The sequence below is a fragment of the Cadophora gregata genome (assembly GCF_030347475.1).
Source record: "Cadophora gregata isolate MNR1 chromosome Unknown scaffold_14, whole genome shotgun sequence".
Lineage (NCBI taxonomy): Eukaryota > Fungi > Ascomycota > Leotiomycetes > Helotiales > Ploettnerulaceae > Cadophora > Cadophora gregata.
This window is the reverse complement of record NW_026695937.1, coordinates 313,462-336,936: the sequence shown is the minus strand read 5'-3', so window position 1 is coordinate 336,936 and position 23,475 is coordinate 313,462. Positions and strand designations below refer to the sequence as shown.

At 46.7% G+C, this 23,475-nt stretch overlaps 7 protein-coding genes across 7 annotated transcripts; 3 read left to right on the top strand and 4 right to left on the bottom strand.

The window, feature by feature from the left end:
• Nucleotides 1-657: 657 nt before the first annotated feature.
• Nucleotides 658-897, top strand: ONS95_004203 (uncharacterized protein; the record flags this gene model as incomplete). Its single annotated transcript, XM_058497552.1, has 1 exon — nt 658-897. The coding sequence occupies one exon, from the start codon at nt 658-660 to the stop codon at nt 895-897; it is 240 nt and encodes a 79-aa protein (XP_058352277.1).
• A 2,250-nt stretch (nt 898-3,147) lies between these two features.
• Nucleotides 3,148-5,560, bottom strand: ONS95_004202 (uncharacterized protein). Its single transcript, XM_058497551.1, has 2 exons — nt 4,442-5,560; nt 3,148-4,391 (listed from the first exon to the last, which is right to left on the bottom strand). Exons 1-2 carry the CDS (start codon nt 5,481-5,483, stop codon nt 3,217-3,219), a joined length of 2,217 nt encoding a protein of 738 aa, XP_058352276.1. The 5' UTR covers nt 5,484-5,560; the 3' UTR covers nt 3,148-3,216.
• Nucleotides 5,561-7,197: 1,637 nt separating this feature from the next.
• ONS95_004201 (uncharacterized protein) lies at nt 7,198-9,091 on the bottom strand (the record flags this gene model as incomplete). Its single annotated transcript, XM_058497550.1, has 2 exons — nt 7,198-8,184; nt 8,240-9,091. 2 exons carry the CDS (start codon nt 9,089-9,091, stop codon nt 7,198-7,200), a joined length of 1,839 nt encoding a protein of 612 aa, XP_058352275.1.
• Nucleotides 9,092-13,447: 4,356 nt separating this feature from the next.
• Nucleotides 13,448-14,822, top strand: ISY1 (NineTeen Complex (NTC) component). Its single transcript, XM_058497549.1, has 3 exons — nt 13,448-13,578; nt 13,701-14,074; nt 14,173-14,822. Exons 1-3 carry the CDS (start codon nt 13,576-13,578, stop codon nt 14,537-14,539), a joined length of 744 nt encoding a protein of 247 aa, XP_058352274.1. The 5' UTR covers nt 13,448-13,575; the 3' UTR covers nt 14,540-14,822.
• Nucleotides 14,823-15,093: 271 nt separating this feature from the next.
• TAL1 (sedoheptulose-7-phosphate:D-glyceraldehyde-3- phosphate transaldolase) lies at nt 15,094-16,596 on the bottom strand (the record flags this gene model as incomplete). The annotated part of the gene is made up of 6 exons (XM_058497548.1): nt 15,094-15,330; nt 15,471-15,854; nt 15,943-16,226; nt 16,315-16,326; nt 16,389-16,407; nt 16,558-16,596. The coding sequence occupies 6 exons, from the start codon at nt 16,594-16,596 to the stop codon at nt 15,094-15,096; spliced, it is 975 nt and encodes a 324-aa protein (XP_058352273.1).
• A 1,651-nt stretch (nt 16,597-18,247) lies between these two features.
• ONS95_004198 (uncharacterized protein) lies at nt 18,248-20,286 on the bottom strand (the record flags this gene model as incomplete). Its single annotated transcript, XM_058497547.1, has 3 exons — nt 18,248-19,591; nt 19,643-19,736; nt 19,793-20,286. The coding sequence occupies 3 exons, from the start codon at nt 20,284-20,286 to the stop codon at nt 18,248-18,250; spliced, it is 1,932 nt and encodes a 643-aa protein (XP_058352272.1).
• A 1,837-nt stretch (nt 20,287-22,123) lies between these two features.
• Nucleotides 22,124-23,026, top strand: ONS95_004197 (uncharacterized protein; the record flags this gene model as incomplete). The annotated part of the gene is made up of 2 exons (XM_058497546.1): nt 22,124-22,211; nt 22,284-23,026. The coding sequence occupies 2 exons, from the start codon at nt 22,124-22,126 to the stop codon at nt 23,024-23,026; spliced, it is 831 nt and encodes a 276-aa protein (XP_058352271.1).
• Between the last annotated feature and the right edge of the window lie 449 nt (nt 23,027-23,475).

The window sequence follows — 23,475 nt, the reverse complement described above, 5'->3', positions numbered from 1 at the left end:
CTACCCGTGCCGCTAGTTGGTGGGAGCGCAACACTTCTTCAACTCGACGATCCATCTTCCTATCGGTCCTTTTGCAATTTCCTCCCAACTCCACAGTCGCCGGAAACATCAATGTCGCACAAAGCTTACCTGAATCTTGTTCTTCAACTCTACGCCGCTGCGTTAGACGACCCGTACCTCGCAAGTGTCGCATCGGCCCCCAATTGTGACCCGGCTCGGGTATCGTAGGGCTGCGCCAACCAACATCACCAACACGGCGCTTCCGAATCTTCCAATGAAAGTACGCCCTCTTGGCTTTCAGTTCCGGTATCTTGCCTGTTTGTCGTTGCCGAGTCAGCGTTGTGATAGATCTGGCGTGGTTCGGACTCGGAGCGAGTGCCTCAAAGAGGAAATTGTTATCGGTATGATGTGATGTCGCGACCTTTGCTCGACACAGCCAGCCATCCAGATGATTATTGAATTTTAAAATTATGTTAGTTGGTATGTCAGATGGCGTCTATATAGCCAGGCATGTGCCCAACGAGTTCTGGGGCTTGAAACTCCTGTCAGTCAATAGCTCAGACTTCAGATCAAGCCTCACTAGCTACCACTTTATATCTAAATCCAATCTTCTAAACCAACACATCTTCAGCTAGAAGTCGCCCACAAGTCACAATAATGCGCTTCACATCTAGCACCCTCCTCGCCACGCTTATCGTCTCGGCCATTGGAGCAGCGATTCCCTCTCCTGTTGACCCCGCTGGTGTGAATCTTGCTCGCGAGGCCGATGTAGACGGTCAAGTTGGTACTGATGGACGGGGAGGTTACAACAAGCGAGCCGAGCTACTTGGTACGGATGGTCGTGGAGGATATAATAAAAGAGCCGAGTTACCTGGTACAGATGGACGTGGAGGATAACGTCCCACCCCACCATTCCGCCCACCCCCCTATTCCGGCCACCTCGCTTAACTCACCGCTAGTTCTTCCTACCTACTTCAATAATTATTAATTCCATTATTCCTTAATAGATTTCTTTAATATTTGGAATATGAATTGATCTTATTATGAAGCCTTAATATACTAAGTATGATATTATATGTACACTTAGGGACGTAGCAAATAGCAAGTTCTTACGGAAGGTATCGCTTAACTAGGGTGTTCTAAGGTCTACACTTCGTGACTATAATATAACGACTCTATTATATAAGGAGGCTATAAGTTACTTATAAAGACTCCCTATAGTAGTAGAGAATCGTTTAACTAATTAAGTTCTTACTTAAGAGTCTCTTAGCTATAGAGTTATATATATATATAGATTCGGGTTTTTAAAGAGAGGCTTCTAGCTTTATAAGGAGACTACTAACTACTTAGGAAACACTAAATAACTTGATTTCTAGTATATAACCCTGTTCTAAAGACTAAGAAGTAAATATACGTTAATTCTATACGTGTTAATTGCGCTTATTCTAAAGTTATATAGCTATAGTTCTAAAAACTAGAGATTCTAGCTATTAAAGCGATTCTAGCTCACTAACGATAGAATATAGATAAAACAAGTGTTATAGAAAGTTATAGTCTTAATAAACTTATTATAAGAAGTGCCGAAACTCGTAAGATATAAGGGAAATAGTTAGGTATATATGTTTAGATATTAATTATTAAGTGTATATCTATAATAAGTAGTTCTATATACTTAGCTGTAATATAAGGGAAAATCAGTCTAATAATAGTAGTTTCCGTCTTAATTAGACCTATTTAATTAGTAGCACTTCACTACTACTAAAAATAGGTAGATAACTAATACTATAGCTCTTAAGTAGCTAGAGAAGGTCTTTATCCCTTAAATATAACTACGTAACGATTTAGTAAGGCTTCTTATTCTAGACAGCTATAGGAGTTACGAAACTACAGAATTCCTTTAGAAATACCTTAAAAATAATATCTACCTTCTGTTCTTACTTATATATATATTATATATTCTATAACCTCTTAATCTAACGGTTTTCTCTATTCTTAAACGTTCTTACTAGAAAGAACTTTAAAAGTTAAGTTCTTTAATCGATTCTACTCTAATTAGTAAGCGTAATTTCCTTATATACTACTATAAGGCATAGTAAGAGAGTTTTACCTTATCTAATATTAAGGCTAGGTAAAGAACTATAAGGTTATAGCTAGTATTAGTTATAAAGCTATTAATAAGCCCTTTACTATTAGAAAATAGTAATAAATCGATAGATCTAACTTCTCTAAGGCCTTAAGATACACTAGTACTACCTATAAAAGTTTTTAGCACGTTAATTAAGATACAGATTCCGAAGGCTAGAAAAGAGATCTACTTATAACTACACTCCTTAATAGCCGGGTTATATAACTAACTTTTAATATATTGTTTACTTTTCAGGAAGGTTTTAAAAGGATTTAATAAGAAGGACTATGAATTAAAGTAAGTAAATATAAGGATTAAAGAGTTAGAGGCATAATTAGAGCGATTAAGACTAAGGAAAAAGAAGAAGGTTTAAATAAGTCCGAATTCTAAGTTTATTATAATACGTGCTATTAGAGAAGCTTAAATTACAGCTAGAGAATACTAAATTATACCTATAGAACCGGAATAATAAGGAGAATTATATTCTATAATATCTAATTAAAAAGATAACGTAATATAGAGTTATTAAGTGTTAAATAGGAAATACGGAATATAAGCGAGGTAGCCGGAATAGGGGGTTAGGCGGAATGGTGGGGTGGGACGTTATAATAAGGTCGGTGGAGTGGCTGGTACGGATGGTCGTGGAGGATACAACAAAGCATGAGGCTTTGAGCGTTACAAATTGGATGAGTGGCATATATAATTTTACTACCGCTAGAGCCATAGTAAGTGGCTGATGTTGCACTAGCTTGACTTTACTGTGTTATTTTGTTTTAATTGATTCTTCTGTATTGTGTTGTGGTATTTTACCCGCTGGTGGCACTTTATTTTATGTGGGGATTTTGCGACCCTGATCCTAATAGAACAATATTGATGGACGCTTTTCTGCGTTGAATTAAGCTAAATCTCCCGTCGCTTTTCGAGTTTGACGAATACATGTTTGTGATGTCTCAGGTTGAATGGAAGAATATGTCTGTTGTGTCACCTGTTGTCTTCTATTCTAGGGGTGGTTTCAATCGTCCCAAGGATTTCCTCCCAAATACGTGGTTTAGGTGTGAATCACTTTATTAGGTGCTACTATAATCAAAACTTCACTCGTCAGAGAAAGAAACTCTCCCATGGACTTCATCATCGCTTGGTTCGCATCTTTCATCTCTTGGTCCGTATTTGTCATCGCTCCAATACCCATTTTCAAGATCTCCATACCCCGCACCACCCGTCTCATGCTCATCTCCAATTTGAAAGCTTTCAAACCTCTCTGTCAAATCCCCTTCATCTTGCAATTCGGGCTCACACTCATCACTGTCCTCGTCCTCGTCGAAAAATCCGGTGTTGGTATCATCCTGCTCTTCGTAATCCGGGCCCTCAGACCCAGGACTGGAGTTTGCATAGGAATTCGGTCCCGGCGTTGCGTTGAGTTCTTCAATTGGCATTGCTATTTGGCTTCGCATGTCCTGCATTCGTACACTTGAAATCTCTGTAGCAGTGTCTGGCTTCCACGTCATTGGAGCTTGGCGATAGATGATTTGGTTCAAAACAGCAGCTCTGATATGCTTGGTCATAATATTCAAGATCCTTTTTCGTTTCATGACCGAAGGCTCATTTTGTGGCTGGTTCAGGATATCTGGTGCTTTCCAGTTAACCCAAACGTTATTGTGACACCCGGGTACAACGAACTGGCCTTGAGCTTTGATGTAGTGGTAGCAGCAGAAGCATGCGGCTTTACTGCAGGCGATGTAACGATCTCCGTCAACGAATTTGAACTTGCGATTCACGAAAAGATCATTCAGAAGAAGTTCTGCGTGGACCTGTGGCCTCCAAGTTCGAGACTTGCAACTACGCTGCAACTCCTCGGAGAGTTGGACCAGTCGATCGAAATCGGCCAAGGAATGTCGGATTGTCTCGATTGTCCCTTTGTTGCTTGTCATACGACCTGCTAATTCTACAAGAGTCGGATTGCGCTCCTGTAGGGGCGGTGGAGAACCGTATCCAGATGGCGTTCGAGTCACAGAAAAATCGCTCAAGAGATGGGGGAGCCTACTCCCAGATGTTACCAGGGCCACGACCGCTTTCTTCGTATGAGCCAAACGGCCAATGATATGCCTGATTCTTTTGAACCGCTGTGCACAAATTCCGCCTGCTCTTGCTCGCTCAGTGAGGTTAAAGCAGTGAACTGACTGACGATCCTCATAGCAGAAGTTGCACAACTCGTTCGGGTCCTTCAAGAGACTTTGCATTTTTCTCAGCCAGCCAATAAGAGGATCTTCTGCAAACCGTTAATACGTGGATCTCCTTCATAACAGTAGTGTCACGAACCTGGTATACCTTCCTCCATGAAATAACCAATTACATTCTCTATTTGTGACTTCAACGTCGTCCGGTACACCTTCAGTCTACCCTCGCTAAAGGAAACAGCTCTATCTAGTATATTCATTTCCACCACCCGCAACCGAGCATGATCCATGCCAAGTGAGCTCTGCACTGTGCCCAAGACACCCTCCATGAAATGTTTAGACCGATCTTTCTTCGAACCGGCGGAGTGACAGTTGGACGCAACCCAGTATACAACTCCTCCATTCTGAGCTTGCTGCAGAGCAATGGCGGTCGTAGTTTGCCCTCCTTTCTCCGAGTCACACAAGTAAGCTAAACTTCTGATAAACAATCTTCGAAGAGTGCCTTTTTCAGATTCCAGTCCAGATCTGTGCTGAAATGGCTTCTCGGGAATTCGACCTCCTCGATTTTTGCCGAGAATAGATAGCATAATCAGAGCTTCGTAAAAGCGTTTGTTTACTTTGGGTTCAACAGGGATATATGCCTGATACGCGGCGATTGCTGGCTGCTTAGCTAACGAAAGAGATTTTATCGACGGAACTGACATCGAACGTGCTTCCATGTGGCTAGGAACGGCGCCTGATGAGGAACCTTTTCTCTTGTCATCCTGTTCGCTGGGTTGCGGGTTGGACGTCGTTCTATGAGCTTTTCTCCTTGGGGACTTCGCTTTGCCAGGTGCTTGTGATGACATTCCGTTTTTGTAATCGCTTTTCGATCCAAGTGGTGTCACATCAGAGCTAGCTAAGACTTCTATATGCCCCGATCTAGCATGCGGGGATGATGTGGGCGAGAGTGCTTTCGTTAGGGACATCGATGGAGGCTTTGACGCTGCTCCTCCATTCGTATTGCTCCTTGCTTCCGACGTCATCATCGGCATGTTACCCACTTGGAAGTCAGAACGAAGCTCATTACTCGTAGCAGTGGCTTTCTTCCTCGCTAGCTGACTGCGTTTACCGATCTCTTGATTCCCATTTTCCGTGGACTGTCTCCCGTCGGATGTTGTCACAACATTCTGATCTTTTGGCATTTTGATGGCAGTAGAGCAACTCTCAGGAGGATCGTAGGGTGCTAGGTCAATGTTCAACCTCACTTACTGGCTTGCTTTAAGGTCAATCAAGAATAGAATCCACAAGGTCTCAAGAATCAGGTTCGTTGGAGATTCACAGCCTGCAGGAGGCTGCATGCAGGAAGTTTGGCTGGCTCCACTCGACACCCCTATCTGCCATGCACCGCAACGAATTCAGATAACCACAATCCTAACCCGTAGGTACTCGGTGTCACACATCGGGACACACGAGGTGCTTCAATTTGATGTTTATCATTTTTACAACATGCCAAACTGGTTGAATGTGATGGCTTTGACAATGCGCTCGTTCACTGACACGAAGCGTCCACCACGTTTCTCCTATGGTCTAAGTTCAGTAGTTGAATCTAGACCCCTTGAACTGCATCCTTTTGAATTCATTATTTGATGGGGCAGAATCTCCCCTCAGCATTGATTTGTTACTCTAAAATTGAGAAGACAGTCGTCCTTCTTCATCTTGAAGCAGGCCCCTGTCTGCCAGCGCCTACTGCTGAGAATTATAAGGGAAAGGAGATGGGAGCGGTAAGAAATGTGATCCTTGTCTGTCCCTGAGATATTCATTACGCAGCCTCTGGTATCTGGGGGCGGGCTTCATTGCGATGGCTGACAGAGATGATCGGTCTTGCATTTAGCAAGTCTTTTATCCACACAGCTGTACCTCAATTTTCCTTTGTAGTCTGCCATTTACTTAGTTCTTGCAAGTGTTGCGATTCCTGGAATCGTGTCTGCACGGTGTTGCTCACCATGATGCGTGTCTTCACAGTGTGACAGGTCACAGGTGCGATTGGCAGCGAGATGGTCAGAATTTTCTGGGAAGATTGGGTTGTTCGAAATTATATGTGGCGGTTCTTAGCACAATTCCGGAGATTCATATTGCGTGTTAGACGTTGAAGCAGCTTCTGACAGGTGGGGAGGAGGGAAATATGTTAGGGCGATTGAAGGAGTGGCGAGGTTGTTGGAGGTGTGGGGAGTGGAGGCGATTGAGCGGTGCTCGGCTTAGTGCTTGGTGGAGTTGAGACAGTCGAGGACGATGTTAGAAAAGAGAGGGAATGCGTAAAGGTTGGGTCTTGGAAGGACAGGGAGGTAATGGGGAGTGACTTACTGATTAGAGAATGCACGAGAACCATGAGATTGAAAATTTCATGTTACCACATGTGTATGTACTTATATAGAACGACGTATGAGATGCATCGTGTCAAAATTTGATTCTCTGTTAACTGGACTTTTTTCCTCATTGCGGCTTCATGTTTACAACCCCTCGCTTAGCAAAGGGGTCGCTTTTCGTCTGTCCTGCTTACAAAACCTCGCACAACCCTGCTCTTCGTGAAACAACAAATGTTGTATCATGTTCTTGCTAGTCTAGGGGATTCACGCCAATGGGAATTGGGATAAGCCCTTGCATTTCATTCGTCGTTACTAGTCAAGTCTGCTAGCTAATTGCGACTAAAAACAGGAGCACAGCCCCTGCTCATGTTGCCTTCTTTACGTCCCTCAAGTGTCACGACATGCTTTGTCGATCTATCTAATGTACATGTATGCATGATCAGAAAAATAAAAGCAACCATTAATCCCAAACGCCACTTGCAATAAACGCCTTCCGCTGAGAAAATATCCCAGTGCCGCATGTTGATGAGGCGTGATATTTTTGGTTGCCGCCCTAAGATCTGTATTCATGATCCATCTCCGAATCAACGTTATGATCAACTTTCTCGACCACAACCCAAGGCATCTCTTCATCCAAGACCTCAATGCAGGTAAGATGACCCCGTGGACGATCATTGGGACCCCGCACCAATTGAGACCGGTCAACAAGGAGTTCTGCAACAATGTTCTTGGCTTCAGCCTTAACCTGCTCAAGAGCAGCGATGAGAAGACCCTTAGCCTTGGGACTCATGTCGAAGCTCTGGTGGAACTTGTCAAGAGTATCCGCACGGAGGTATGTGGCGTCGCCTGCTCCAAGGGTACGGTAGAATGCGAGACCTCCATCCTTGGCTTTGTGGTGGAAATTACTGAAGAATGCCGATGTGATGAATTGGCGGAAGACAACTAGGGCTTGCCAGAGATAGATATCAGCTGCGTAGATAGCACGACCGGGAATAGTCTCGTTATCCTCCTTGTGGATCATGCGGACCGGATAGAATTCCATTAAGACACGCTCAACTCGAAGTTTCTTGTCCTTCAGTTCCTTGGCCTTCTGAACAATTAGAGCCCATATCTTTGGTGTCAATGGCCCATGAGCTCTCTTTGTTATAAAATGCCTATTAATACCATTCTTCAAATGGTATTTGCCAACAATGTGTATCAAACACTCTCGGAACATCAATGGTGACTGCAAACGTGAAGCAACGTGAATCCACCCTTCGGGCTTGTCGCTGATATGCTTCCAGAGAGCTTGGTTGAGACGGAGGAAGTTGGCTTCTATGATCAAACGGACACAAGGAACAGCATCAATCCAGACTGCAGCTTGAAGGAGAGTGGTAGCATCCACGATCATCACACGAGCTTGAGGATCATTGTCGTTGGTGAAGTTTGGTTCCATGTTGTAGACACATCGGAAGAAGTTGTCATACAGCTTATTATACCCAGCAGCTTCGCCCAAGCCATTGTGGTTTGCCATGATTGTGAGACTCCTGTCCTTGGAAGTCTGATACTGATTAGTATGCAATATGACGCATGACGCCAGAGATTGAAGAACTTACGATTTTATCGAACTTCATGTACTTCAGACCCTCAGGATCGATATCACTCGCACGGTGGTCGGCAGTCATAGTAATGTTCCATCTAACACAATTACCCTGCTCCCTCATACGCCTGGTCACATTGTATCCAGGAATTGTATCCAAGAGATAAGCGAAGACGGGGGATGCCTTCATCAGAATGATACTGTGGAGTTTCCAGACTTTACCCGAGGGCGAAACGATGCGAACATCACCATCGTTGAAGTGTGGGTACACATTTGGGCTGTGTGTAATAGTCTCAGTTGAGGAAGCAAAATATGCAACATTGGCACCAGAGTACGAGAGATGGTGTCCATTACCATTCAAATAATGCTCGTTACGTCCGCCACTCGCAATGCGGTCGAAGCCAAGTGACATACCATTCACATATCCATGAGCAGGAGTGCCAACAGCAGAGATCGGAGAGCCATTGTAGCCTTGATAACTGTCGCCAAAATCATGGCTATTGGACTGTAGGGTGCCTTGAAAGTGAGCCTGGCGGCCAAAAATGTTGCTGTCGTTGCCACGTTCCTCACCATATACATAAGACGAAGCACGACCGTATCCATTATCTTCGTCAACAACTCGACTTGGCGAGGAGCCTCTTTGAAGCTCATCGTACATTCTGGCATCTGGCTGTCGAGGCGTGGAATACTTGCTATTATTGACTATGTTAATACGACCAACACCTAGAACTTGAGAAGCTCTTCGGGATCCAGGAACCTGGGCAACAGGTCGACCGTTTGAAAGGGCCGAGGGTGTCGTGGAATTCATAACGGGAGGGCCTATTCCTCCTGGGGTGGCTGGGTAAAGACCAGATCCGTCGGCAACCATTGTCTAGCTCAGGGTCAGTGCTGTGAGACTGTCTATTTAAAAATCGATACGTACGAGAATGAACAAATTTAAACTCTGGTTTTCGAAGAGGCGACAGACTTGTGTGATGAATATGCCGGTAACAAACTCACGACTCGGCCTGGGTATGGTAATTTCCCAGAAAATGGATCCTCAACTTGGCAGAAATCACTAGCAAATTCCCGAAGCCTTGAGCTGGTTAACATAAAAACAATATTGTCAACTAGAAAGGAAAACGGAGGCTCTTCAGTAGAACATGGAAGTTTGTGGTAGGGAAATGTCATTACTGAATCCGACTGGGATATTGTACTGTGAATATGGACTTGTGTCAATCTGATCTTCAGGTTTAAATGAGGTCAGATTGTGAAGGATAGCAAGGTATCTTGGTCAAGATAAAGTGATTTATACGAACTCTTAATTGAGCCTCGACCAATCTCCAATCCTGCAATCCACAATGGTAGATGAGGATTCATGTGAGCCGGTACGCGGGATATCCGCATGCCCAAGAGTAATAAAAGCACTCACCAATGTCGCAAAGTCCACTTGTGACTTTTGAAACCCCGATATTTGGGACTCAGGATTCCTTCCGTATGTCGATTTGTATGGCAGGATCGAGTAATCCAGCGGCAATACCTTGGCTTCGTCGATATTTACTCGAGCTTTTGAGTGGAAGTGCACGACCGAGTGTCGGCAAGTGTCCCTAAAGACGCTGCGACTCAGAGGTAGGGTATTTGGAGGAGGGCAGGAGCGATATCCCGTCCGGGCTTTATCCTTGTCGAGGGTTAGCATGATTGTAATGTATTGTGTTGGGTTGAGGACATACGAATGGTAAGGGCGTTGCTTGCTTCGGTGGGTGGGCTTGGGTATATGACCAAAGCTTGGGTGGTGATATGGAGTAGTTCTGCGTACGTATTTGGTGTTCGGGAAGAGAATATGGGTCAAGAAACCTGTGTCGGCTGTCAGCACGGAGTCCAGGCTCGAATATGCCCGGTTTGAGAATGTCGCGTTTCAATGTCTGAACGCGTTTTGGACAATCAAAAGTGAATGGCTGGAGTTCTGCTAGAGATGCCCGGATACTAGGTCTTGGTTTGAAACCAATCGAGTACTGGTGCTTTGGATATCTCTGCAACGACGGCTGAAAGACTGATCAATGTCCCGAAATGTGTTGAGGACTTTGAAATTGGTGTGGATGTGAATGAAAGTGGAATTACAAGAAGCTGGTGTTGGAGGAAGGATGTTGGATGGGGTTGCCTGCCACTCTTGGTCCGGCCGTAGGAGGCGAGGATTTCGAGGTGAATTGGAATGGTCTTTCCAATGTCGCGCAATGAGGCGGGACAATGAGGATATTAGGATGTGAGGGCGTGTGGTGAGGACAGAGAAGGGGATGCTCCAAGGACAGTCTTAATACGGGCGGAGCAACAGCTTACCGGTATGGTGGAAACGTGGCAAGCGCGCAGGATTGCAGAATCACTTCTATTGCAGGAAGGTCGGATGCGCAAATCGAAGATCCTTCTGTGCCAACATACGTTAGCCCCAATTTCAGTCGACAGATCTCGAAAGTGAATGTCTGAATCACCCACACTACTTTCGTTATCCTTGACACCAGGATCAAAAGCCTTTATTTGTGGACAAATCCACCTACGGTGTGCTGTTAATGCCTTAACATCCTCCATCAAAGTCTCAAAAGAGTGTACTTTACTCACCGAGTGCGAAATACGATTGTGGAGAAAGATGTAAGATCGGAGTATATTGGATTTGCTTTCGAATGTCTGGTTTTGTGTTTGTCCTGGAGGAAAAGTCGCGATCGAGATATGGGTTTATATCGCCTCCTGGTTACTAGCGTGGTTCTGTCTCTGCGAGACCAATGGACTTGACTTCTCCAACTGCGTCAGCCCGATAACGGCGCCAGTATCCAAAGAAGTGATGGATTGGTCGCTTTCCTAGAAATGACATTCAGGAAACTGCAAGCTGATTTTAGGCTTGAATGACAATGCGACAGAAGAAAAGACTCTGCAGAGGCTCACCTTCTGAGTGCCAGGGTCATGGAGGGTATCTCGGCAAAAGACGCGAAAGAGGTTTGAGCAAGAAGACAACGTGGTTTTGAGGTCCTATCTTTGATGTAGTGTTGTGAAAGTTGGACGTTTCAGCTTCAGCATCGAACGTAGCTACCTATCTACAACGTCAAGCTAGCCTGGTCTTGGGGGTTCCTTCCTAGCAACGTCTCGCCACTTGGGAAATTTAGCACTCATGGATCAAACGTAGCTTCAAGCAAGCCCAAAAACCTGGACTGAGAGTAATCAAAGCAGACAAAACTCAACACAGGTCAACATGCAAATCGAACAAATACAGATTCCAACAGCAGAGCAAGGACATTCTACAATTTGAATGGATACACTTCCACTCCATCAATTCTTCTTCTCACAAAACCCCAGCGAGGTCAATCAAAGCAGGTACCCATGCAAAGAGAACTCCCCAGGCAGTACATAGCATGTCAAGATCTCAGCTCGGCCGAGCTCACTCTGGCTTTACAGCGACAACTAATTGCACTCCAGTACACCTTGATGCTGTTGATATCTGAAGGCTGTGGACTCACGGGCGGGAATTCTCAGCATTAACCGACAGGATGAGATCTCCTAAGAAGAATTCAGCAAATACAGAGACAATGATTGGTCTTTCGGGTGCTGGCTGGCTAAAATGATGTCCTATTCATAGCAGAGAGTACTAAACTCCACAATCTGCAAGAACACATTGGCGGATGCTGATCATCGCACCTCAAGATTTTCATTATTGTGCAGGTGGGCCAGCGACAAGAGCAAAAGGGCTGTATGCATGTCTTCAGGCTTCTCCAGCCACGACTTGATGAGCACGTTACTTGATTTGGATCGATGATACTGATACACTGCATGGAGAGCAACAAGATAAGTTTAAGAGGCGGATGGCTTTGCATTCAAGGTGAATGATGCTCTAATTTTCTTTCCTGTCATACTGAAATACTTGTGTCTCTCCGATTTCAACCCAAGATCAGCTTAACGCGGGGTCTTTCAGCTGCCCAACCAGCTACCGTAGAGGCCTCCTTGTAGCCTCTCTGCTTTACTCCTCAACAACCTACCACAACAAAGTTGCAAGCAGAAGCAAGAGACTCAAAAGGATAAACAACTTCACATCATTCAATTCTCAATACCACCTCAAAACTTAAGCACTAACAAAATGAAAAGGGGCCACTCACCCAAACACAAAACACACAAAAACCAAAAAGTGGCCCTCAGATTAGCTCTCAAGTTCTCATCGCGAACACTTGCCCACCTCCCGCAAACACACCACCCACCACTCCGTCCTCCCTCCCATCCGCCCACCAAAGGCAGGCAGAGAAGAGATCAAGAGTAGCAGAGCAGCGATAGCAAGGAAGGTGGTAGGTTGGCCTGCAATTTTGGCTTATGACATTTTTTTGGTCATCACTGGGCTTTTCTTGGTTTGTCTTTTTGTGTTTGGTGTATGGCATGTATGGATGGGAGGACAGTATGAAAAATGAACTCGGGCATGCATGCATAGATAGACGATAGGAAAGATTGTGTTGGGTGCTTGTGTGGACGACGAACCGACTAGTGGGTATGGATTGTAAGGAAAAGGCTCGGGTTGGGGGATGGGAGGGAGAGGGATCTATGAGGCAAGTCAGTAAAGGTCTGATCAACAGCTTGGAATACACAAGGTGAAAAAAGAAAGAAGAGAGAAAAGACATACCGCACTCCTCCGATTGAAAACTATATATTCCACCCTCACCAACGCATTCACCTCACCTCGCATCGACCCACTCCCCACATCAAGAGGTCAACCACAACCCCCATCGCAGCCTCTCTCTCTCCGCAAGGTAAAGATCTCAGCTCAGCATCGGCACAGCGTCTCAGGTAGATTGCGAATTGTCGTCCTAGTCATGCTCCACCCTCTCTTACTCACACCTGATCCCAACCCATCCTCACAGATTCACACAACAATCCGGAAGTTCCAATCGTGGTTCGTCAAAGCAGACAGACAGACAACAGTTGGACCAGCTCAGATCTCTGTTCAAATGCACGCATTTCCGACCGTAAGAGAATCCGAATCTTCGATCTTTCAACCGAGGTAGGAATCTCAGAGGCTGGATCGTGGGTTAGCTCTTGAATGTGGTTGGGTTTTCTTCATTGCTGGTTTTTTGTTTCGTTGTGATAAGTTGAGAGCGAAGGGAGACGCGAAGTGATTTTGTAGGACGCGAGTAGCGCGGGGAGCTAGCGGCCGCTTAAGACTCGATACTGGTTGTGGTTTAGAGGATCACCTTAGCGCAAGTTTATTTCTCAGCCTCATCATGTCGCGAAGCCTGAAGCTTTTTGGTGGATGTCAATAGCTTCAACTACATACCGACCACGACTGCAACCTCACGACTCCTTAATTCCTCCCAATCTCCAGATAAGTCTCTACGGAGCACCACCGCAATCATGGTACGCTATTTTTACCTCTATCAACCCGATCCCCCTCCCAATCCCAGCAGACCATCCCCCTCTCCTCCTCCTCCTCCTCTCCAAAGACAAACCAACTAACCTCCCCTCCTCTCCCCCTCTAGGCGCGCAACTCCGAAAAAGCCCAAAGCATGCTCTTCCGCTTCCGCGAATCCCAAGCCGCCGACCTCGGCATCCTCGACGCAGGACGGACCCGACGCCCCAAGATGATAACAGAAGTAACATCGATCCCCTCCTGCGAGAAATGGCGCGGCCAAGTCCTCAAAGAGATATCCCGAAAAGTCTCCAAGATCCAGGACCCTAGCCTAAGCGATTTCATGATCCGGGATCTGAACGACGAGATCAACAAGTTGATGAGGGAGAAGCACATGTGGGAGGTGCAGGTGAGGAATCTGGGAGGCCCGAATTATATGAGGGGCGGTGGTGCGGTGTATGATGATGAGGGGGTGGAGATCAAGGGCGCGGGGAAGGGGTATAGGTATGCTTGGATTGTTCTTTCGTTATGGTCTCTCTGCCACCGTTTCCAATATATTGCCTGCCAGAAATTCAGCGAACTCACTAACTGAACCACCACAGATACTTTGGCCGCGCCAAAGACCTCCCCGGCGTAAAAGAGCTCTTCGAATCCGCCAAGCCCTCCAAATCAAAATCATCCAGCACTCACCCAGACCTCCATCTCCGCAAACTCGTCGACGCCTCCTACTACGGGTACAACCTCGACGAAGAAGACGGCACTTTACTAGCCTACGAGTCACAAAAGGAGCAAGAGGCATTTGAGAACCTGCTTGCGGAAGGCGGGAATGGTGGAAAGCCAAAAGATTGGGAGCCGTTGCCGGGCGACGACGGGGGTGGGGAGGGGTGGAGGTTGCCGAGTGCGGAGGAGGTGCAGGAGGAGTTGGTGGATAGGAGGAGGAGGAGATTGTTGGATAAGTTGGGGAGTTAGTCGTGCTTGGTTGGTCGGTTGGTTTTTGTGGGAAGAAGGAGGGAAGGGTAGAGAGTGTAGTTGTATTATACTAGGCTATAATATATTGCGCTGCGCTGTGCTGCGCTGAGCTAAGTATGCTTCGCTCAAATCAAAAAGAAAAATGGACTGATGGCTGATAGCCATTAATAATCTGTTTCCTTCCAGTTGGCGCTATCGTGTAGGCGAGTGCCCGCAGACTTGCAGAGGTGAACCGATTATTACCTATTCTATAGTTATATTGCTTACAGTATAAACTATGAGATGTTCCTACTGTGGGCTTCAGTTGAAATATTTCACTTAGAAGCGATGATCAGAGTCCAGATTGCGAGAAAATTTCATTGCTTCATTGAAATGTATGCCAGCATGCATAATCACATAACTACATTCGTCATTGTTCGCCCATCCCCATCCATGGATCCCATACCAATTTAATCTCCCCATTCCATCCCCTCCCCTCCCCATCCTCTCATCACCCAACTAACATATATACCTCCCCATTCCTCCCCTCCCCTTCCCCCTCCCCCTCAAGAAACCTAAGCCTCAATCTTAGCCTTGAGGATATCCTTCAAGGTAACGGCATCAGCAGCGAACTTGCTGATACCCTCACGGAGCTTCTCAACACCCATCTGGTCCTCGTTGAAGTCGAAGCGGAAGTCGGGCTCGTTGTCAATGTACGACTTCTTCTCGATGTCGAGGGATTTGGCGTTGTTGGCGTCGAGCTTCTTGGGGACTGGGTCGGAGGATCCCATCATGTCTTCGAGGAGGTTGGGCTGTGTTTTTCGTTAGTTGGTTTTGTTTGGTCTGAAGATTTGAACTGGAGGATTTGAGGGATCGATAAATCTCGAGTTTGGTTTGGTTTTGTTTGGTTTGGTGGGGGAATTTAAAGAGGAGCGGGAGGAAAAGAACATACCGAAATAGTCAAGTAATCACAACCAGCCAACTCCGTAATCTCACCCACACTTCTGAACGAAGCACCCATAACAATAGTCTTGTACCCAAACTTCTTGTAGTAATCAAAGATGCTCTTGACAGACGCAACTCCTGGGTCCTCCTCCTTGCTGTAGGTCTTTCCAGTCTTGGCCTTGTACCAATCGAGGATGCGGCCAACGAAAGGGGAGATGAGGTAGGCGCCAGCCTCGGCGGCGGCGATGGCTTGAACCTTGGAGAAGAGGAGGGTGAGGTTGCAGTTGATGCCGTGCTCCTTTTGGAGGATGCGCGCGGCTTGGATGCCTTCCCAGGTGGAGGCGATCTTGATCAGGACGCGGGACTTGTCGACGCCGACGGATTTGTAGAGCTATCCGATTTTTGTCAGCATTGTCCCATCTCTTACTTCCAAAAACCAGTTTCGAATGCAGGAAAAAATGGCCTGAGGAGCAACATACCTCAATGATGTGGAGAGCCTTGTTAACTGAACCTTGAGTATCGAACGAGAAACGGGCATCAACCTCAGTTGAGACCTTTCCTGGAACAATGTTCAAGATCTCCTTTCCGAACTCGACCAAAAGACGATCGAGAGTAGCATCGGTCTGCTCATCGATATTCTTGCCGTGGCTCTTGCCGTACTCGACAGCGACGTCAATCAGCTTGGCGTATTCGGGCTTCTTGGAGGCGGCAAGGATGAGCGAGGGGTTGGTGGTGGCATCTTGGGGCTTGTATTTGCCAATGGCTGTGGGATTATCAGTATGTTTGTTGAATAAGAGATTGGAGATGGCAGAAGTAGGAGGGAGGATATATTGGGTATGGGAGAGCCTTACATGCGAAATCACCTGGAGAGGGGAGAGGTTAGCTGATGTCCCAATGGTTTGCATTGATGGAGGATGAAGCTTACCAGAATCACTGACAACAGTCTGCAAGCAGAAAAATCATTAGTAAACAGCTACCTCTCGATAGAATATGCAGAAGAAGCCATTGAGACGAGACTCAACAATCCCCAAGCATGTCCGAGTTCTCCGCCACTTTGCAACCCACCGATTCAGGATGGAGGGGTAAAAACTCACGGTTCCAGAAGCCTTAAGCTGTTCTAATGAGTTGCTCATGATTGCGAGTTGTGTGTAGTGCAGCAAAGTAGAAGTATCTGCGGTATTCAATTGCGATGATGGCAGAGTGTGTTTGCTTGGTATGGGAGTGAGGTGTTGTTGAGGAAATGGAAGAGAAGGGAAAGAGGAAAAGAATTTCGAGGTTTAAAACCACGCACGCAGCCTTTGGGTCCTTTGGGTCCTGTCCTGTCCGTGACCGCGACCCCTCCTCGTCTCGTCTCAACACCCGCCCGCAGCACGCACCGACCTGGACACCACCCCAAGCTGTCTTGTCCCCGCCCGGCGTCATACAGTAACGTTGGGAGCTGATTAACCAGTACCCCACTACGAAACGCGCAAATCAGGAGCTCCTCTGGCCAGCATCAGCGTCCTCAATAACCCCATTAACACTAGCTCTAGATTATTCTACGAGTCGAAGTCCAGAGAAAGTATTTCCCCTGCCTGCGGTGAGAAGTTTATTCTCTGATATCATATCACCGCATCTAAAGAGAACAAGACAAGACAACTGTTTTTGCTGTTCGATGTCCGGTATGCGGATCTTGGTCTGGACATGGGGCAGGGATAGGATAGGTAAGGTAAGGTTAGGGGTTGGGCCTGAGTGGCAAGGCGAGCAAGGGAACATCCCACTCTGTCTGGCCGCCTGGCCCCTCTATTACTTGTACCACCTCAAGGCTCAAGCCTCACGATGGGATGTGGGAGGAACATGACTGGCGGACATCTGTCACCCGAAACCATTGAAAAATCCCAAACGAAGAAATCCAAAACCGATTTCATCACCGGTTGATTTACAATGGCAATAGCATGAAAGATCTAGACCTCATTAAAGGCCATTTACTTGTCAGCAAAATATCTCGGTTTCATTACCCATCCGCTTTATTCTCTTCTTTTCTCTTCCCGTCCGTCATCTTCCAATTGACCTTTTAATCTAGGTACCTACCTGCCTTCGACAAAAGAAAGAACAAGCACGCAACACATCTACCTAGGTAGCTAGCATATAATTATGGTCAAACATTCCGAATTCCGAGCCTAGAAAATTGCCCTTTCCTTCCAATACCTTAGCCACATCTGTCTCCGCCGCTCTAGGTACGGATTTTCTTCTCACCAAATCACGATGCACGTTCCTAGGGGCTCATTTGTTGATTCGCTAGGGAGACTTCGGAACCTACAGGTAAGTTTAGGTAGGGTGCTGATGAGAAAGATCTCGGATGTGTTACCTTATGTAAGCTTTAAACATTGACTTTTGGTCGGGATGATTTTGTGCATGATGTGAGAGACTGAAATGGGTATCAATGGAGCGAATCAGATGATGGGAGACTTACCTACGTCTTTGTCCATGTCGCTGCTGACAATGAATGGACTTGGGACAATTAGGCCGTGGAGATGCTTTCCGTCACGTGGAGGTATTTGGCGGAGCTGACAGCAGAGACAACCTAGAAGGCACATACGACCACCCTCCCTTCTACTTCTTTTCATGTAATAGATTGTCAGAGCCTATAGAAGAGCTCAGCATTCTGTGATACTTTGCCAGGCACCCATTTTGAAATTGTGCAGGCACGTGACTGATAGCTGATTTAGGAGTTAGCCAAATTTTTCTAAGTCTATAGGTACCTAGCCGTCTAGCGAACATATCTAGACTTACAGCCATACGATATCAAACATTCCCATCGACTTCGCTCATCTTCCCCTTCTCTCCAATCCCTCTCACTCTCCCACCTCCATCTCCATTCCCAACCCAGACCTCCCCCTCCCTCTCCTCCCTCCTCCTATCCTCATCCTCCTCCGGCCCCCCATCCCTACAAGCCCACCCATCCACAAACCTCAACGTCTCCCTCCCCCAAACCCTCCCCATCAACAACAACCTAACCGGCACCAGCGCAATAATAACCACCGGGAACGCCGGCGCCGCAACACTCAACGTAATCCCAAATATCCCCCCCGTAACCACAATCTGCACAACCGTAAACCCATGCACCCCCCACCAACTCCCAATTCCCTTCGGCAGAGGCGGTAATTCCGACGCTGGAGTCAATATATGGAAGAACCTAAACAGAATCGGATTCACAGCAAGAGATTGCTCGCCCATGAACAAGAACAGACCCGCAAGAACAGACGTAGGCGTGAGACCTAAGACACGCTGCAATGGCGGCGAGATGAACATCAATATAAACCCAGCCTGCAAGAACGCCGACCAGCGCTGCTCATACACCTGCTCCCTCTCCACGACCTTAACCCCCCTCTCTCCAGTCTCCTGATCCACAACAAGAGTTTCAGACCTCACAGTATGCATCAACGACTCGGAATGCAGCGGCGCCTGCGGCAAAAGTCCATTCGCAGGCGGAATCCCCAGAACCCCACAAACCGCCGTCGTCGTCCCAAGCAACACAACATCCCACGCGAACCCGCCCGGTTTCTTCGTCCCATACCTATCCAACGTACAGATAATACTGCTTATCTCATGATCAAAGTAGAACAGCACGGTGATTATGAAGCCGGGGATGATGGATAGGAATACCCACTGTACGGGCAGCGTCCAGAATTGGACGAAGAATGTGCTGCGGGCGGGACTGGAGGGTCGGAAGGTGGTTTGCACGACGAGGGTTTGTTTGTCGAGGGTGGCGAGCTCGCCGATGTGGGGGATGCCGATGAATAGGATGATTGAGATCGCTGCTGCGTATTCCGATAAGCCCATACGGATGTATCTATGAAAGAGAGGTTTCCATGAATTGGCTGTCGAGAGGAAGACGGCGAGGAGGAAAGTACCGACAGCGCCAATGACGGAGTATAGGAAGGAGGCGAAGGAGACTTGGGCATGGTTGCGCTGGAGCTCTTGGATGGCTTTGTGGAAGTAGATGACGCTGTTGAGGAGCGAGAAGATGTCGGCGGTGAAGTTGGTGACGTATTGCATGGTCCAGTCGTGGGCGTTGAAGATTGCGAGGAGGTAGTGCATCCAGGCTGCGTGGATGAGGGACCATGCCATGATGGAGAGGAAATCGACCTGCGATCATCATCAGCCTTGTTTCTTTAAATTGCGAATAAAACAACCCACGTGAAACGAAGTCTCGCAAAGCTCGTAAATGTTTTCAGCCAACACAGCAAATGGCCCAGTAACACCCAAAATCGTCAGCGGTTGAATCGAAAACCTACATCTCCTCATCAGCACATCATTCCCGACATCTCATTCAAGCCCAAAACTCACAACGAGAAAATAATCCCACACAATCCCGTACTGAACACCACCTCAATCGTCCCCCAATTCATCCCCGTCCTCACATAGAGATCACTCGCAAACGTGATCCCGGGCAAAATATTCGTAAAAAACACATAAACCGCACTCGCAAAAACGAGCTGGTTGAACAGCGCCCAGTCCGAAATATATCGTTTCCGTATATTGCTAATATCCTGCCTGAGCAGCCTGAACGGTCGGAGTTTTCCACCTGGTCCAAAATACTTCTTCAATTTTTGCTTGAGTGGTTTCTTTGAAGGCGGATCCATAGATGCATAGTCATCGATAGTGTGATCCTGGAATTTCTTCTCGAAATCCGTTTTATCTCTTGGAACAGCTTCAATATCCAGATCCAGATCTGAACTCAAAACATCTTTCTCAGCCTCCTCTCGACCCTTCTCACACATTCCAGAACTCGACGAGCTTCCCGACGCATTCAAAGCCGTCGATTTCGAAATACCGTCCATGCTTTTCGATGGTCGCGTGCCCGTCACTGATCACATATTGAAGACCATCCATGCTGACCTTAAATGTCATCGCAACAATTTTTTTAATCGTTGCGCGCACCGTCGTTGTCGTCACAGTATTGGCATTTTGAAAAGAGGCTTTCTCTCATCGTCTTGGTAACGAGTCAACGTTCACTGGTCCACCACGTGCGGAGGATCTAAGTCTTGCCCAGAGTCTTGTCAACGCGGCGACGCTAGGTGGGTTGGGATGGGATCTTCATTTAGGTTGAGGCACTTGGAGCATTTGGAAACTTGTATCAGATGCAGATGCAGAGATGAATGTTTGACGGGAGGTGACTATGGAACTAGGTGAAGACATCATCAGGTAATCGTGATTTCTGTGCAAGATGTAATGATGGAGGAGGTTTAGATTATTTTGCTGACTGGATCGTCATGGGTGTCGGGGCGGATCTTTGGCTGACCGAGCCACTGCCAAGCGAGTGGGGCGTCATGGGGTTCCAATTTTCAATCAACCCTGAATGAACACAACTCTTGCCTTATCGCCAAACATCAACAGTCACTCACCGTATGGATTTTGAGCACAGCTTTTTCCCGTAGACCTTAGACGTATTTCACGACAGAGTGTATGAACCACTACGTCAGGTCCATCTCTTACGCTTGACTATTGGGCAACCTCCTCCCCTCAGTTTCCCATCTCAGGTTGGTAGGCTAGAAATTGCTCTCTTGGAAAGGATTACAGATTGTTCGGGGTGCCGCTCCAACATCCGTATACCTGCATCGTTCGCGATGGTGCTTCACTCAGTCATATCTGATAGTCCCTGATGTGGATGTTATCGCAACTTTCTGCAAGCTTGCCCCCATCTCAACCCGTCGTCTATTGGCTGTCGTTTGATTCTTGCTTTCATTATATCGAATCTCCTTCTTGGCGGCCTTTGATGTATTCCACGCCATCGTTTCGCTGTATGCATCATCGTTTTGATCAGTTCTTGAAATTCGTGGAATAGAAGTCAAAAATTTCATGTCAAATAGCTATGTCGAGCAGCGTGCCAACTGTTTTGAAGACAATTGTTCATGGACTGTATTTCTCTCTTAGCAGAAGACACACTCTTAATTGCAGTTTCGCCATTCTCGATTTTGTCTGAAGTTTTCAAGTTCATCCTCTCTCTGAATTAACAAAGAATGGTCATCACCACTTCCTCGAGGCGAAATTCAAGCCTTCGATTCCTTCGGAGTCCGAATAATGATGACGAACCCAGGCCCACTTTCGTCGCCTATCGTTTAAGCAGGTACCAAGCCACAACATTCAGGACACCGATATGCTGCTCCAAGTTCCTCCATGGAAATATTTGTGCCGCAAGCCGGCTGGTGAGTAAGCACACTACTTGCCGTTCAGTGCACTGTCAGCCACTTGACGTACGAAACACAATCTGATAAAGATGCCGCTAGATACTTTCTTATCGTCGAGATACATTCTCTTGGATATACATATTTCCGCATATGGCTTTTCAGTGGACGGTTCGCATCGCAAGGTCCCAGAGTGGTCGCGGTCTGCAAGTATTATGCAAGCGTCGTATATGTATTCCCCACCTTCTCAATTAACCGAATCTGGAAGTTCGGGGCCAGATGAGACGTCATTGAAGCTGACATCGAAGCCGATTCTCTGATAGAGTGCTATTTTGAAGCTTCCACGTCACAATTCGAGAATATATAAGTATGAAAGTACTTGCACTTTCTTTTGAATTAAATCATATCGATCCTCAAGCAACGCGCCAAGGACTCACCTTCAAAGTCAATAAAACACTCCCCACACCTACCAACAACATCAACACGCCTCACAATGCCTTTCATCACCACTAAAGATCAGACTTCAATCTACTACAAAGATTGGGGTAACCCAAACGGACAAGTAGTTACCTTCTCCCATGGTGCGTCCGGTCTACCTATACCATTCATACCTCCAACCTATATATACAATCAAAAGACTAACACCATACCAGGCTGGCCCTTGAACTCAGACAACATTGAAAACCAGATGTTCTTCCTCGCCTCAAAAGGCTACCGCTGCATCGCCCACGACCGCCGCGGTCACGGCCGCTCCTCGCAGCCCTGGGACGGAAACAACATGGACCAATACGCCGACGATCTATCCGAGCTCTTCGAGCACCTCGACATCAAGAATGTCATGATGGTCGGTCACTCAACTGGTGGCGGAGAAGTAGTCCGCTACCTCGGCCGTCACGGCTCATCTCGCGTCTCCAAAGCCGTTCTCATCAGTGGCATCCCACCCATCATGTTGAAGTCCGAGTCCAACCCCAAAGGCACGCCCATGGAAGTATTTGACGGATTCCGCTCAGCCATGATAGCCGACCGAGCCCAGTTCTTCGTTGATGTGCCAACCGGACCATTCTTTGGATTCAATAAACCTGGTGCAAAGGTCTCGCAGGGTCTCATTGATAGCTGGTTTCAGCAGGCCATGATTTGCGGCTTCAAGGGAGCTTATGATTGCATTACGGTATTCAGTGAGACTGACATGACGGAGGATATGAAGAAAATCGATATCCCTGTGTTGCTTCTTCATGGTGATGCGGATCAGGTCGTGCCGATTGCGGATGCGGCTGAGATTGGGGTCAAGCTGTTGAAGAAGGGAACGCTGAAGGTCTACCCTGGTGGACCGCATGGTTTGCATAACATAGAGGTTCAAGGTGTCAATGAGGATTTGTTGGGTTTCTTGAATGCTTAAGTGGTTGAGACTGGTAGTGGGAGGAAAATATGGGACTTGCAACTGATAGGGAGGGAGCTGGAATTGAGATGGAACTCTGGGTATTGGCGAAGAGCGAAGTGTGACAGCTATTCTTCCATCTAGTGTTTTTAAGATCGAATAAAATAGTACATATATGATTTCATGAGCAAAGCAATGACAAAGATTGCGACTCGGAGACTTTGCCTTTCGAGCAAAGCAGACTCATCTAATTAATCTTCGTGTAGAGGGGCTAAGATTTTGTATGTAGACACTGTGTCTCAAATACTTCTTTGTATTATACTGTTGAGGAAATGGAGATTTCTAGCTTGAAAGCAATCCCAAGACGATTTGCGTTCGTGCAAGTGACGAGGCTCATGAGCTGAATCAACGTCATTAGCATTCAGTGCCGTATATGTGCCAATGTCCTTCGATATTCTGGTAATGGTTTC